This window comes from Anser anser, assembly GCF_964211835.1.
Source record: "Anser anser genome assembly, chromosome: 4".
In the NCBI taxonomy this organism is placed as follows: domain Eukaryota; kingdom Metazoa; phylum Chordata; class Aves; order Anseriformes; family Anatidae; genus Anser; species Anser anser.
In genome coordinates this window covers 66,651,060-66,664,190 of record NC_139724.1, presented here as the reverse complement: position 1 = coordinate 66,664,190, position 13,131 = coordinate 66,651,060, and the positions used below count along the sequence as shown (strand labels likewise).

Genomic DNA, 13,131 nt, shown 5'->3' with positions numbered 1-13,131 from the left:
AAAACCCTCCATCCATCCATAGAATTTTGTTAAAAGACCATTTCTTGTTTAGCCTTGAGATATTTAAAAGCAAATGCCGACTCCAAATTTCCCACAGAATACGTAGCACTGGTAATGGAAGGGAAACAGTATTCAAAAACTAGTTATTCAGTTATCCCCCCTTAACTATTTTGAAAGGAAAGTTCTCAGTAGACACCTATTCCATCTAATTTCACCTCATTTACCGCATTTTTCAGAATCTAAGCATACACACAACATTCCCTTGCAATGTTGTCCCCAAATTAAGTACTCTTTAAGTTCAGAGTAATGTTGTTTGTTTTTTCTTTAATGATTTCTAAATTTGTGGTAACTTACAACAGTTGACATTACCGATAAGGAAGTGAGGAAACAAAAAGTCAGCTGAACATTAAATGTTATTTTGATTAGATAGCTGGGAGTGTCACAAGGCAGTGACTGTGCTGAGAGTCTCCTTCCCCGAAGCTCGGTCACTTCCAGTCCTTACAGCTCCTTTAACACAGGGAAACACGAGGAAAGTTCATGCAGAGCAGCTTGAAGATACAAAGTCCATCCAACTCACTGATTCACAAACCATTCCCATAGACAAAGAATCAAAACGAAAGCAGACTTCTTCCATCCATCTGAATTTGTTCCTCGAGTCTTGTATACGTCTACCGAAATGAACCTAATTCTCACTCTTTCTATTCAAAAACAAACATGTAGAACTGCACAACTGGAGGAGTTCAGAAAGGCGGCCTTACACAGAGGATAAGGACAAGGAGTAAAAAAACATTAGAGCTGAATGCTACAAGTGACATGAAACTCATACGCTACAAACTGCTAGCTGGTGTGAGATTTTTGTAATTCTTCCCACCAGCCACTGAAAAAGAAAATATTCCCATTTGACTTTATCTTAAATAATAATTGGATCGCACTAAGTCCTCGCTTATTGTGCCATTACTGGGAAGTAAGAACAACAATCCACCAAAGCACCGCTGTGCAGATTTTCATTTAACTTCCATAATGAACAAAGGGCATCAGCAAGCCTCTTAGTTTTTCTGCTGAATATCTGAAAACACTTTCTCACAAACAGGAGTTCAAATAAATAAGATGTTATCTCCAAAAGCAACTTGCATTTATTCTGAAGAACAGCCCCTCAGGTCAGGTTTAATGCAAAATTTAAAGGAGGAGTAATAGAACAGTAAGTCTAAATGGCAGTTGTGTTACTGCATGCATAAAGAGGAAAAAAAAGGATTAAAATTAATGTGGACAGTTTAAGTTCAACGCCTCGTGGAAAACAGGCCACACGACAAAGTTCCTAACTGCACACAGTGCATTAGAGGACTGGAGTTCTGAAAACTGTACCACACAATTTTCAACAGATTTCAGCCTTCCTTATCAAAAGGAAAAGTTATCACTGTAGAACTCCAACTTTGCACCTACAAAAGATTCACTTTAAGAGCGTTTATTTCAGGACAATTCTGTAACTTGTTTGTTCTAGAGATACAACAGTAAACACAGGTTAGGGGTGGACCCCTAGTATTTTGTGTCATGCAGACAAAGCAGCTTCCAAGTAAGGGGCACCCAACACCAACAGCGAAGGCTGCAGTACCTGACACTTTGCTGCCTTCTCTCCCGACAATCTCCTCGCAGCCTTTTCAGATCCCCATCACTGACACCAGTTAGCTCAGAAGGCACCCAGAGAAAGCAGCGGAGAGGGACAGAACTGCCACCAAAGTCCTCTGCTGCCTCCAGCAGAACGGCAAGCCGCCGAGGCCAGGCAGATCTCAGCACCTGCAAGCCCCAGCCTGCAGCACGGTGCCGCCTGCCCGCGCAGGCTTTCCCCATCCTGAGCCAGGTTTCTGCAGTTCCTCCTCGCAACTTCTGGGCAGCTCTACCTGCAGCTCAGCAATTTTCTGTGCATTTGTATTTAAAAGCTGCGTACACACATCCTTCCCCGCCAGCTCCTTCTGTTCCTCCTCCTACGCGCTTCAGTGCTGCTTCTCAGATGGTCTCCTCCTGAACAACCTCCAGTCTAAGAGTCTTCATTGAACACAAAACACGTCCAGAAGAGGAGACAACACCACATGTAACGTTTAAAAGTTCAGATTACTCAACCATAATTATTTTCATACTTTTTCTCTTACCTCCTGTGGTCAGTGAATTCTTTTTTTTTTTTGGAAAGATGAAAGTGGGCAACCAACACTATCTACAATGGTCCTTGTTACTCTACCTTCCTTTTAACATTGAAATTCGAGATGCACCACATGCGGTGCTCTCATTAAAAAAACAAGAAATGGCATTATGAAAGGGTCCTACTCCTTAACACAGGGGACTTATCTATGGTATTAATGGACCCAGTTCCTAAGGTTTAGAGCTCCCAATTACGTGACTAGTCACCTTAAAACATGTGTGCATATGAGATGTATAAAATTCACAAGATTTTAGACTTAATGCTGAAACCCGTACTTACTGTTTTGAAACTTAAGCCCTTTTTCTTCGCAGACTACAAGTAAGGCCACAAGTTTGTGCTCCTGTGTATGAGATATAATGCCAATACTGCTTCAGAAATTCTCTCAGAAATACAGAAATTCTTTGAAAATAGTAAAACATAATATTCCTGAAAGCTCTTTTTGTATAGTCCCTGTTCTCTGCAAAAAGTTTCCTGAGATCCTGCTTCTTAGAACGTTTGGATCAAAAACTTCTAGGAACGGCCTGAAAAGAAAGAGGATCCAGGTTCCAGGAATAACAGAGAATATTCACAGCAGCGGACTAAGCCAAGAGTTAGGATTCCTGCATTCCGTTAAAAAGGAGCTGCATGGCTTATCAGTTAACCAGAGTCCTACAAAAACTCCGCGTGTAGCTATAAAGAGCCTCATCCTCACTCTCCAAAATGAGGAATGAAAAGCAGAACTTGTGCAGTAAAATCACAATGGTCCTGACTCAAAGCTGCTTTAAAAGCGAGCCTTTTAAAAGCCTGTTTCAGCAGTGCTGTACCGCAGCCAAGTCCAAAGGTGGAATTCATTAACCTGCGCTCCCGTGGGTCACCAGGGCAAAGGCACAGGCAAGGCACTGACTCCTCAGTCCCCCAGCCAATTATTTCTTAACACCGTTTCTCAAACCAAGTTCCTACATACATTCAAATTAAGGAAACGAATTCAAACTCATGTTTTATGCAAAAGACCCCTGGCCTTACAGGGCTGATCCAAGTACACACGACTTGAAAACAACCAAGATGTCAGGTTTCTTTGCCAGTAGTCAGGATTATTGCTTTGGAAAGCAGCCGTAATGCTTCCTCACGTACTAACCTGGAGCCTAATGACAACCGCTACAGGCGCACCCAGCTGGTACCTGGGATGCCGTAGGCTCTTTCAGGAGGACTGTGTGTGGACAAGCAGGAACGCTGCCTCTCTTTCATTGCATCTTCCTGCCCCACCCAAAGAGGCATGTAACAACCCGAGGAAATCGCCAGACCTGTCAAAGTCCAAAATGGTGAAGAGACAGCACTGAGGCTCAGGAGAAGTACAGGAAACTTTCTCCATCGCAGTGCTTAAGCAGGTAGGGCAGGCACGCTCCTTTTCCAGTGCCGTCAGCGGTGCCAGGATCAATGGGCAACCAGTTGGGCTCTCCTGGCCTCCATCTCCACTGTAGCTTAATTTCCAACCACTGCCTCAAGCAAGCACCGATGCTTCCTAACAGGACCAATACTACACAGCTGATGGGGAGCACACCACCTCATATGCACTGCATGTGCAAACACACATACACAGGGAAAAACAGATCTACAGAGTGCTAAGAGAGAACGTTACATCCTAAAGAAGATGCTCCCCTACGCATTTTCTTGATCCTGCGGAAGATTTAACCTTCAGTGACATGTAAGCTCCTTCAATACATGTGACCAAGCACTGGAGGAATCTAATTTTTTTTTGTCACTACTATGTCTACTGGCAGCAACAACTCTTAACTGACATATCCAGTGCAACTTCTGTCTCGACAAGTTTGGAGAACCCAATACACGCTCAGCTGACAGACAGGGTTCAACACAAGCACAGCTGCTGTTTCAAGAAGTGAGGTTTCTCCTTTTACCGAATGTCAACAACTTGAGCAAAACCTCAGCTGACTCATCGCAGCCCACAGCAGTTCAAATCCGCATCCCATCGTGCAGGAGAACCTCCAGAGACCCAAACCTGCCGAAGAAGGCTAAGAATGCCTCCCTTGTGCTCCACGGTCAGGCTGCTGGAAGGTGGAAAGGCTGCATCCAAGCCCCCAGTGCCTGTTCGTCCACCCTGCATGTGAGTGTGCACTGAGCAAGGCCAGAACAGTTTCGCTTTCTCCTGCCATAAGTTCATCCTTGGTTTCTGAAAGGGAAGGTTTAGATGTTTAATGCTCACTTTGTCCTTTCAGCACAAAGCCAGGTGCTGAAACCATGCTCCTCTCAGGGACTTGGTTTACACCGGTCACCTCAGCATTTTTTTTTTATTTTATTTTTTTATTTTTACAAACTACTCCAAGCGGCTCATTTCTCAGCAAAGTGCTCGTTCCAGATACCACTCCAAATGCCGCCTCCTCTCCCAACACCACACACAAAGCCAGGACACTCAGCTTGGAGGGAAGCCCGCCGAGTTCATCTACCCAAGCGTCTGTTCAGCTCAGGAAGGCGAGGAGCGTAACAGCAGCCACAGGAACTGCAAAGATCATTAGAGGGTACAAGGACAGCCACGCAGGCGGCAGGTTGCAAATACCAGAAAAACTAGCAACAGCATGCTTTAGTCCTTAACGATGTAGACAACATAAGCTGTATTTAGCATTCCCTGTGGGGCAAGAGGACACTCAGGAGTCCCCTGGTTGTTCAACACCTGTGAAACGCCACCGGTTTGCATGACCTAAGAGAACGGATGCATAGCATCCAGGTATGTGGAGTACAAGTACAGACAGCGAGCAGCCCTGTTTTGGAAACAGGGCAGAAAGCAGGTGTTAAAGGGAAGGATATTAAAGGTCAGGTTACAAAGAGAGCAGCTGGAACTTCAAAGCTGATAACCCAGTTTGAACTTAAGCCTCATATTCTCCTGCTGACATCACCTGGTGGCCAAGATGACCTGCTCCCCATTTATAAGGTAATAAGGATGTCCTTTGTTCTCTGAAATTCAATGCACCTGAAAACATTCAGGTTAAAAAGCTCAGTCTAGTGAGTCCCACTGCTTCTGTAGCACCACTGGAGAGCACAGCAGAACAGCATTGGGACAGATGGTTTTATTTTCTTGGATGGAAAAGGTTAGGAAGCGGTTACACGTCCTCCTTCAGGCAGGGCCTACATGTTGCCGTTCCGCGGCGCTCCCTCCAGGCTGAAGGACAGCATTTGTTAGAGTTAGCAGCTGTGCTACCAGAACGGGTAGCAAAAGTTCACACTCTGAAGTGCCAAGAAACCTCTTGCTTCAGAATTGAGTCTGGTCCCATGGCAACACACAGACAGAGGTCTGCAAAAGCTTTAACACCTCAAACAGGACTGGTAAGTGGAGTTCGCTGCAGGCATTTCTACTGTAACTTGAACCTAAGCATGAAAATCAATGACAGCTTCAGCCAGTTTTAGTGAATCTGAAGGAACTGCTTCTCTTGAGCTTTGCAATTAAGGCAGCCTTTCAAAGAATGACGTTTGCCAATTCTGTAAGTATTTTATCGCCTCTTCGTCTCACGCAAAAAACAAGTTTGAGTAAAAAGAGATTAACTGAAGAAAATGTATTCAAAACAGGTTAGGTACAGCCAACACTGCTTAATGTCTTCAGTTTACTTCTGGAATCATTCCTCTGAAATATACTTCAGACATTATGTCCTAAAAATAAGAGGCAATTACAAGGCCTTAAACAGCAAAAAAAAGCAGAACGGTCCTTTTCCTGAATCACCATTTTGACTTACCTAAGGAGTATCTTCATTTAACACACTTCATCATTCATACTAAATCCACGTTTAGAAGATGTCATGTACCTGCTTTGAGCAGTAAATGATCTTATTTCAACAACTGAGTGCCAAAATTCCCCATCAGGTGTTCCCACGCCACACCAAACCGAAGGAAACAGGGTATTAACAAAACTGCCATTGAGGTTGGGAAGAATCATAGCAGTCAGGATGTCTGACAAGCATTCGTGGTTTAAAGTTCATGCATTCATCAGTAAAACGCTCCATCACGACTAGACCACCTATGAATCCTCAGATGTCAAAGCTCTTCCATACAGGTATGTACCCTACCTATATTTATTTATGGAACATGAGGTTAAGGATCTTGGCCAAAACACTGAAGGCATCACTGGAGAAGCCTGGAAGAAAACCCTTTTTCTGTAAGACAGAAAGAATCTTTTACAAAGATTTAAAATGCCTCCATATAACCTAAAGATAATACAGAGCAGGATTCAAACCCCTAGTAGGCAATATCAGCCCACTTATTCAGACCAGACCGATTATGTTCATAATGCCATTTTACACTAAAATAGCAAGCTATTTTCTCTTTCAGAGTAAAATATACAAAACATTTCTCCTATGGTCTCGTTTACTCTCACTGTTAAGACCAACGTGTTTTACAGAAACATTACCTGGCAAAGAAGTTCGTGAAAGGTCCCAGTATTTTTCGCTTGCTGTCCACGTCTGTCTCTTGGCAGCACTCCTGCTGACTCTGATCGTTGGTCTCTTTAGTGGAATTCAGGGTAACATCCGAGAAGTGCGCTTCGTCAGTCTCAAGAGTCACAATCGCACTTGAACTGCTTGTGACCACGAAGTCCAAAATGTCTTCGTTGCTAACAGATAAAGTCGTTGACAGCTCTGTGCTAAGACTGGAAACACTACAGACAGAGATATCATCGCTTCGATTCAGAGTTTTTGAAGTTGGGCTATAAAGTTTGACGGTGTCATACCCAGTTCTTGGAAAAGTAGACGATTTTCGCACAGCGTGATCGTGTTCAGACGTCAGAGAAGGTGGAGGCACATAAGACAGCAGCGTGCACGCGCTCTGGAAAGCTCTGTCAGGCACAATCTCAGGTTCTGACTGCTTTCTCTTCCCATTTAACACACTGCAGTGAACAGGCTCTGGATTTCCTATTTCTAGAGTTGGAATACCAGAATCCACGGATTTAAGGCTATGACAATCTTCTAAAGCACTGGAGGGCTGACCAGGTCCGTACTCAGGCAACGAGAGAGATCTTGGGGCCCTTGAATTCAAGTTTTGAAGACCCTGGATACCGCCGCCAACTCTCGTGTCCAGAATTCCCATCAAGCTCAAACCATTTAAGGAGTTGGATAAGTTTACGTCCGTTGTCTTGGGCCAAGTGGTAACTGGTTAAAAAGGAAGAAAAGACAAGATTATGAGTTTGCAGGGAGATATTTTTTTTTTTAATTACACTCAGTCCTGTCATAGATTAGGCTCTGTAATTAAAAGTTATTCATCTTCTGCAGATAATTAATGTCCCTTCCCCCTGCTTCAACAAGCAGGACAATGGCAACTTAATTTAGGCTTCTAGAAAATGTCAAGCATGAAAAGCTTTTCTTCAACAGTTTGTGTGCCAGTGATCGCTCCACATCCATCTCCTGAGAGCGAAATTACACGCTACAAAAATTGCAGTACTTGAATGTCCCACGTCAATATTAATATAGAAATTGGAGATTGGTTTTTTATATAGTCATAAATGCATATTTACTGATGTATAGGACCTATAAACATTGTTTCCACACACATTACAACTTAAACCAAAATTACAAAGCATGCGTTTAAATAGAATTTCTTCGCTTTCTTCTGGAAACCATAAAACTGACAATAAATTTGTCACTCAAATAGAATGCATGCTATGCGAGCTCTGCACTAAGCAAGAGATACAGAACCTGAACAGCTATGAAGTTATTCATACAGACAACATTTTGACAACGCACATGATGCACTCCATCAGTGCACGTACAGTGAAACTGACACTTGCACATCTATTACATTTACTGCACGCAGGGACACCTCTACTTCCTATTTGCACCACTACTGACCCTTTAACACCCGACGTGACTGTTACCATGGCATTACATCCGTGGTTCTGTACAAACACTTAAATTACGTCCAGCTCTGCCGAAGTCTGCAAGGTAATTACATCAGCTGGCAGAAGAAATGTGCACATACTGCTTCAGTTTCTTCCCTCCGAAACACTTTCTGTGCTAAGCGTGAAGCAGTGCAGAATACTCCTCCCATCTGGCAAACGGCTCTTTCTAAGCAGATTTTTCTCCGGCTCCTGAAGCCGGGCCTCCTGCTGCAGGTCTCTGTTCTCTCCGAAGCGCAGCACTTAATTAAAGGTGCCAGTTGTCCTCTAGGAGGTTCCCCCCATTCAACAAATAACTCGTTCAGGAAAACTGCTTCCTCCGAGCAGGTCCAAACCTTTGGCTCTAAGCCCTTCAGCCCTGCCAAACACCAGGGTCCGAGGCATCGTATGGCCTTAGATCTGAGCCCATCGATGCACTCTGGAGTTGTGCTGCAGGCAGGCAGTGAGCAGAAACACTTCTCAAACATATTCCACTTCTATAAATTGTGAAGATATTCCCCTAAGCTTTTAGTCACTTGAAAAGTTTGTGAATCCAAACCTAATTCATAGGTTATACCCACTCCTTAACTGACCTCCAGAAACTACACGGTCCGTCACTCCATTCACTCCCAAGTTTAAGAAAAAGCCAAGTAAAAGCCCCTCTGGTTATCCCACCTTTTGGACATTTCCAGAACTTTCTAACAGCCAACTATGTACTACCCATGAAAATCAATTGCTGCAGCAAATGTCTAAGCCTTTGGATAAGCAAGGTTTCAAACTTACTGTTTTGACTAAAAAGCTTGCGAAGATGTACACTTTTCTTATAGAGTTGCTATAGCGACTTTTCTTTTTTCACATTTCCATGGTTTGAAAAGTTTACATCCTCTGCAATTTTAGGAAGTCACGTCTTCAGCTAGCTAGCACACAAACTGCACACATTATCAACCTCTCCGGTCAGTAAATTAAAGTTGCAAGGGTCGGCAAACAAAAACCTTGTATAACAATTCCTGAATAGAGGAAAACTGTTCTCGCTCTTGAAGCCAACTGTGATATTCAAAGCGTACAAATATGACATAAATTGCAGCATTAGATACAATTACTGCTGCATACACTTGAATCTTCTGCTCTTACACCTTCTTGCTTGGGTTCACTTATTTTTCTCAAGTTCATTTGGCTGTTTTCTCTTCCCTGTGCTCACCCATCCCTTCACAGACACCGCATGGCTCTTTAAATCAAGAGCTCATCCAGCCCCGGCACTTCTCCACACACAGACAGAATTTGACAAGCACGGGTGCAGATGTTTGCTTTACCCCAACTCACACTTATTAACGCACCCAGAAAGTAAAGTTGAGAAACTCAGTGAGCCAGGAACAACACTGACGATGTTTGGGTAAATGGCACAAACACGTTCCCCTAATGAATTCCTTCACCGACTGCCTTCACTTCTGCCCAGTAACTTTCATAAGCAGGCGCCAGTCCTTAGTTTATTTGCACAGCTCTTCCTGACTAAGCTTACAAACCGTAAGCATTCAAGCAGCCTTGGCAAGAGCTGGGACGTACAGCAGCTCAAGAGGCAGAACAACTCTGGAAACGAGAGTTCACAGTGGTGTGAAAATAAATTTCCATGCAGGGTGCTGAAGCTGTTTTGACTTGGCTTGATAATTTTTTAAGGAGGAAATTTAACAGGAAGAGATTCTTTAAACAGGCAAACAGCAAATGCAGAAGTACATAACAGCCATAGCTCGCTGGAGCAAATTATGCAATAACAAGCTACAAAGATTTTACACTGTTCAGCGAAACCATGAGAAGCTTTGAAGTACTCATCAAGGGCTTTGAGTGAAAACTGGAGATGCGATCAGCTGTCAGAAACATACATGAGAACTCCCTGATTCGTTTTGCATTAGGCTGTTGCAGGATCGCTTTTAAGGATGTAGTAGTATTTATATTCCTTATTTTAGCTGCTTCGCTGGCAAGTGTGAAAACTGACAGTTGATGCCAAACATTCAACGTGTTGTGTGCTCCAGTACTAACTTCTTTCCATGAATCATCTAGTACTGTCACATTGTTGTAACATTATTACCATGATAAACATGGTAACGAAGTATTATTAGTATAATAAACTACTGAAAAACAATAAGCAATTTCATCTGCACAACAGCCACAATCCCCATGACTTATTCAGATGGTAATATATCTACATAAAATTGATATATGTAAAGTCTTCCTTAACATCCTGTATCTTATGGGAGCCATGATCTCATTAGTGTTAATCTACCAAATGGCAGATAACGAGAGAAAAGGAGACAAAAGAACACAAGAGAGGTCACAAGTAGCAAGGACAAGGTAGGTAGGGGTCATTTACATATTAACTTTTCCAGCGTAAGAGCTACGGGCACCAAATAAACTCAGAGTTGTAGCCAGGCCCAAAATTAAGATCAGGATTCATGCAATGGGTATGTGAGCTGCACAACTCCTTGCCATAGCACACAGTCTGATCCTAGAAGTTTACATGCAAGTTCACAGAAGAAAAAAAAAATCACTACAGATTCCTACACGCAAAGAAGCTCTGGAAATCCTTGAGCTGCAAGTGTCAGGGCCTCAGGAAAACATCAGTAACCATTAGCCCTGCTTACTGGCTCTCTCGCAGATAACTTTTTCTGTCTGGTAGGTGGGGTTTTGGTCCGACCCCGTATGGCTGTCCATACGGCCCTACACTACTGAGATTCTGATCACGGCACGTAAGAAGGCATGTTCTGACAACACCAGAGCTCTACAACAGGTTTTGACTTTCCACGTCACTCAGCCACGCTAAGGGAAGATGTCACAATTGATTTTAACTCCTAAAACATGTACCATAAAATAGGGTTTTTACCCCTTTTATTGCAAATTCTTAATAAAAACGTTAACACCATCAAACTGTTAGAATAAAACAAAGCTCAGAAAGAAGCCAACTCAAGTCACATTGTTTTAAACTTGCAGGAACTTGTAATGGGACTTAGACAAAGAACTTGTTTAGAAAGTATGGTATGACAACAGCCCAAGATACTGCCTTTGTATCTTCTTGCCTCGCAGGAAGGAGAAGAATGGTTTGCATATAGTGATCAGCTATCAAAGGGTTAACATCATTTTTATCACCTTGTCTCCTCAACATATATCTCCGCCAGCTTTTTTTTTTTTTTTTAATTTTTAGGGTGAGGAACTTCCTCAATTACTGAAACTCGCAACTGCTTTTTTCTTCTTAAATGTTTTTTTTTTTTTTTAAAGTGAAAGGTTTAAACCTTTTCTTGCAGTGTTTCTTGGTGCATTCAACAGAAACATGCTGTACGTTAGTGCTACCGAGCGCAGGTGACCTCAGCGCCGAGGAGCATCAGCCCCAGCTCTGTTTATCGAAGCTCCCCTTGGTTCAGCCTGTTTGTGCTCAGCAGCGAAGAACTCCCGAGGCTACAAAACAGCTCGGCTCTCCACAAAGCCAGGAGAGACAGCGATTACGGCTACACGCGCGATCGCTGCCAAAACTGTAACGGCAAAAAGAAGAGAAACGACTCGGGGTTTTTCACTAAGCTGCCGTTTATTTATCTCCCGGCTGACTCCCCTCACGAAGGGCGAGCTGTGCAAACCTGGCTGCTGAGCGGAGCACCTACAGCGCCCAGAAGCGAAACACTGAGGGCTTTCCCACTTTCCTGCTGCAGCAGGCAGGCAGCACAAATGAGTCACAGTGTTTTACCAAAGCCTCCGTTCCAGAAGCAGATTACAGAGCTTTTTTTTTTTTCTTTTTTTTTTACACCCCCAATATTACTCAAAAATGCGAGGCCAGCGTTAAGTTGGCAGCAGCGCCGCAAGAACTTCAAGCTCTGCTGCGAGGTCCCTCAGTATTTCGTCTCCGGGAATCGCCTAAGAGGCTTGGGTTACAGACGGCGAGAGATGAAAGTTGCTCCCTTTCCACGAGCCTTAGGTCTGACTCGGCGCTGCGAACGGCTCCTAGCCGGTGGCCTTGATGAAATAATGATGATGAAAAAAAAAAAAAAAAGTAAAAAAAAAAAAACCACCAGCCAACCAACCTACGCCTTTCCCCAAAGGCCTCCAGGCCACGCCACGGGGCCGAGCAGCTCCTCCAACTTTTTAAGGGCCCGAGAAGCCGCCCCGGAGACCCCGGCCCGGTCACCTCACGGCGGCGCCTGCACCGGCTCGGGGACCCCCCGTTCGGGGACCCCCCCGCCCCCTCACCCCCGCAGCCGTCCCCGCTCCGTGCCCTGCCTCACCCCCAGCCCCGGGCAGAGCCGCGGCCCGGCGGGGCTCGGGGGAAGAGCCGCGCAGAAACTTGGACGCCTCACCGGTGCGGCGCTGCCCTCCGTCGCTCTGCTCCTGCTGGGCCATGCCCGCCCCTTCCCCGCTGCGGCACTAGGAGGCGGCCGGCGGCTGCTCCATCGCCCCTCTCCGGCCCCCGCGGAGGAGCGGCGGCTTCAGCGGAGGGGAAGCGGCGCAGCCCTCGCCCGCCGGGTCCCCTCCGCGGGCAGCGCGGAGCCTCCCATGGCGCCCGCCCCCGCGGCGGGCACGGCACCTGGCTGCGCCGGCGGGACAGGTGCCGAGCTCCTGACGGGACTCCCCGCTCTCCGTGCCTCGGCTGCCGCCTCCTCCTCCTCCTCCTTCTCCACCTCTTCTTCCTCCTCCTCCTCCTCCTCAGCCCCAGCGCCGCCCGCCGGCCGAGGGAACGCCTGCGCGGTGGGAGGCGGGCTGGCACCCGGGGGAGGCGGCCGCTGGCCGCCATTTTGAGGCGCCTCCGGCTATGGGGGGCGGCCTCGGGGAGCCGTCGTGGGGGCTCGCCTCAGGCACAGCCCGGTGGTGCCGGCTTGTGGGGTGCTGGGGCGTCACCTGAGAGGTCAGCGAGGAGGGGTTCCCCTGGAGAGGGTTCCCCTGGAGAGGGTTCCCCTGGACCGGAGGCTCCCCCCAGGCAGGGGGTTGTGAGGTTGTGGTGGGATGGCCCCCGGGGAGAGGAGAGTAACAGCGTTTTCCAGGCTGGATTTAAGAGGAAAACAAAAATTGGTGTTTTACACTAGTTTGTTACTGTGGGAAGTGTCGGTCCGGGGGTGTATCTATG

General features: G+C 45.7%; 1 protein-coding gene across 3 annotated transcripts in view; it reads right to left on the bottom strand.

Annotated features, from left to right (window-relative positions):
• Nucleotides 1-12,747, bottom strand: part of TBC1D14 (TBC1 domain family member 14) — a 66,748-nt gene extending 54,001 nt beyond the window's left edge. The window contains exons 1-2 of one of the 3 annotated variants that reach the window (XM_083834492.1): nt 12,595-12,747; nt 6,579-7,314 (exon numbers count right to left, since the gene is read on the bottom strand). In XM_083834492.1, the coding sequence (XP_083690618.1) occupies nt 6,579-7,252 (674 nt within the window). In that variant the 5' untranslated portion in view covers nt 7,253-7,314; nt 12,595-12,747. Of the gene's footprint in view, nt 1-6,578; nt 7,315-12,295 lie in introns of all 3 variants that reach the window. The other 2 variants (XM_083834490.1, XM_083834491.1) reach the window with 2 other exon arrangements.
• Nucleotides 12,748-13,131: the final 384 nt, after the last annotated feature.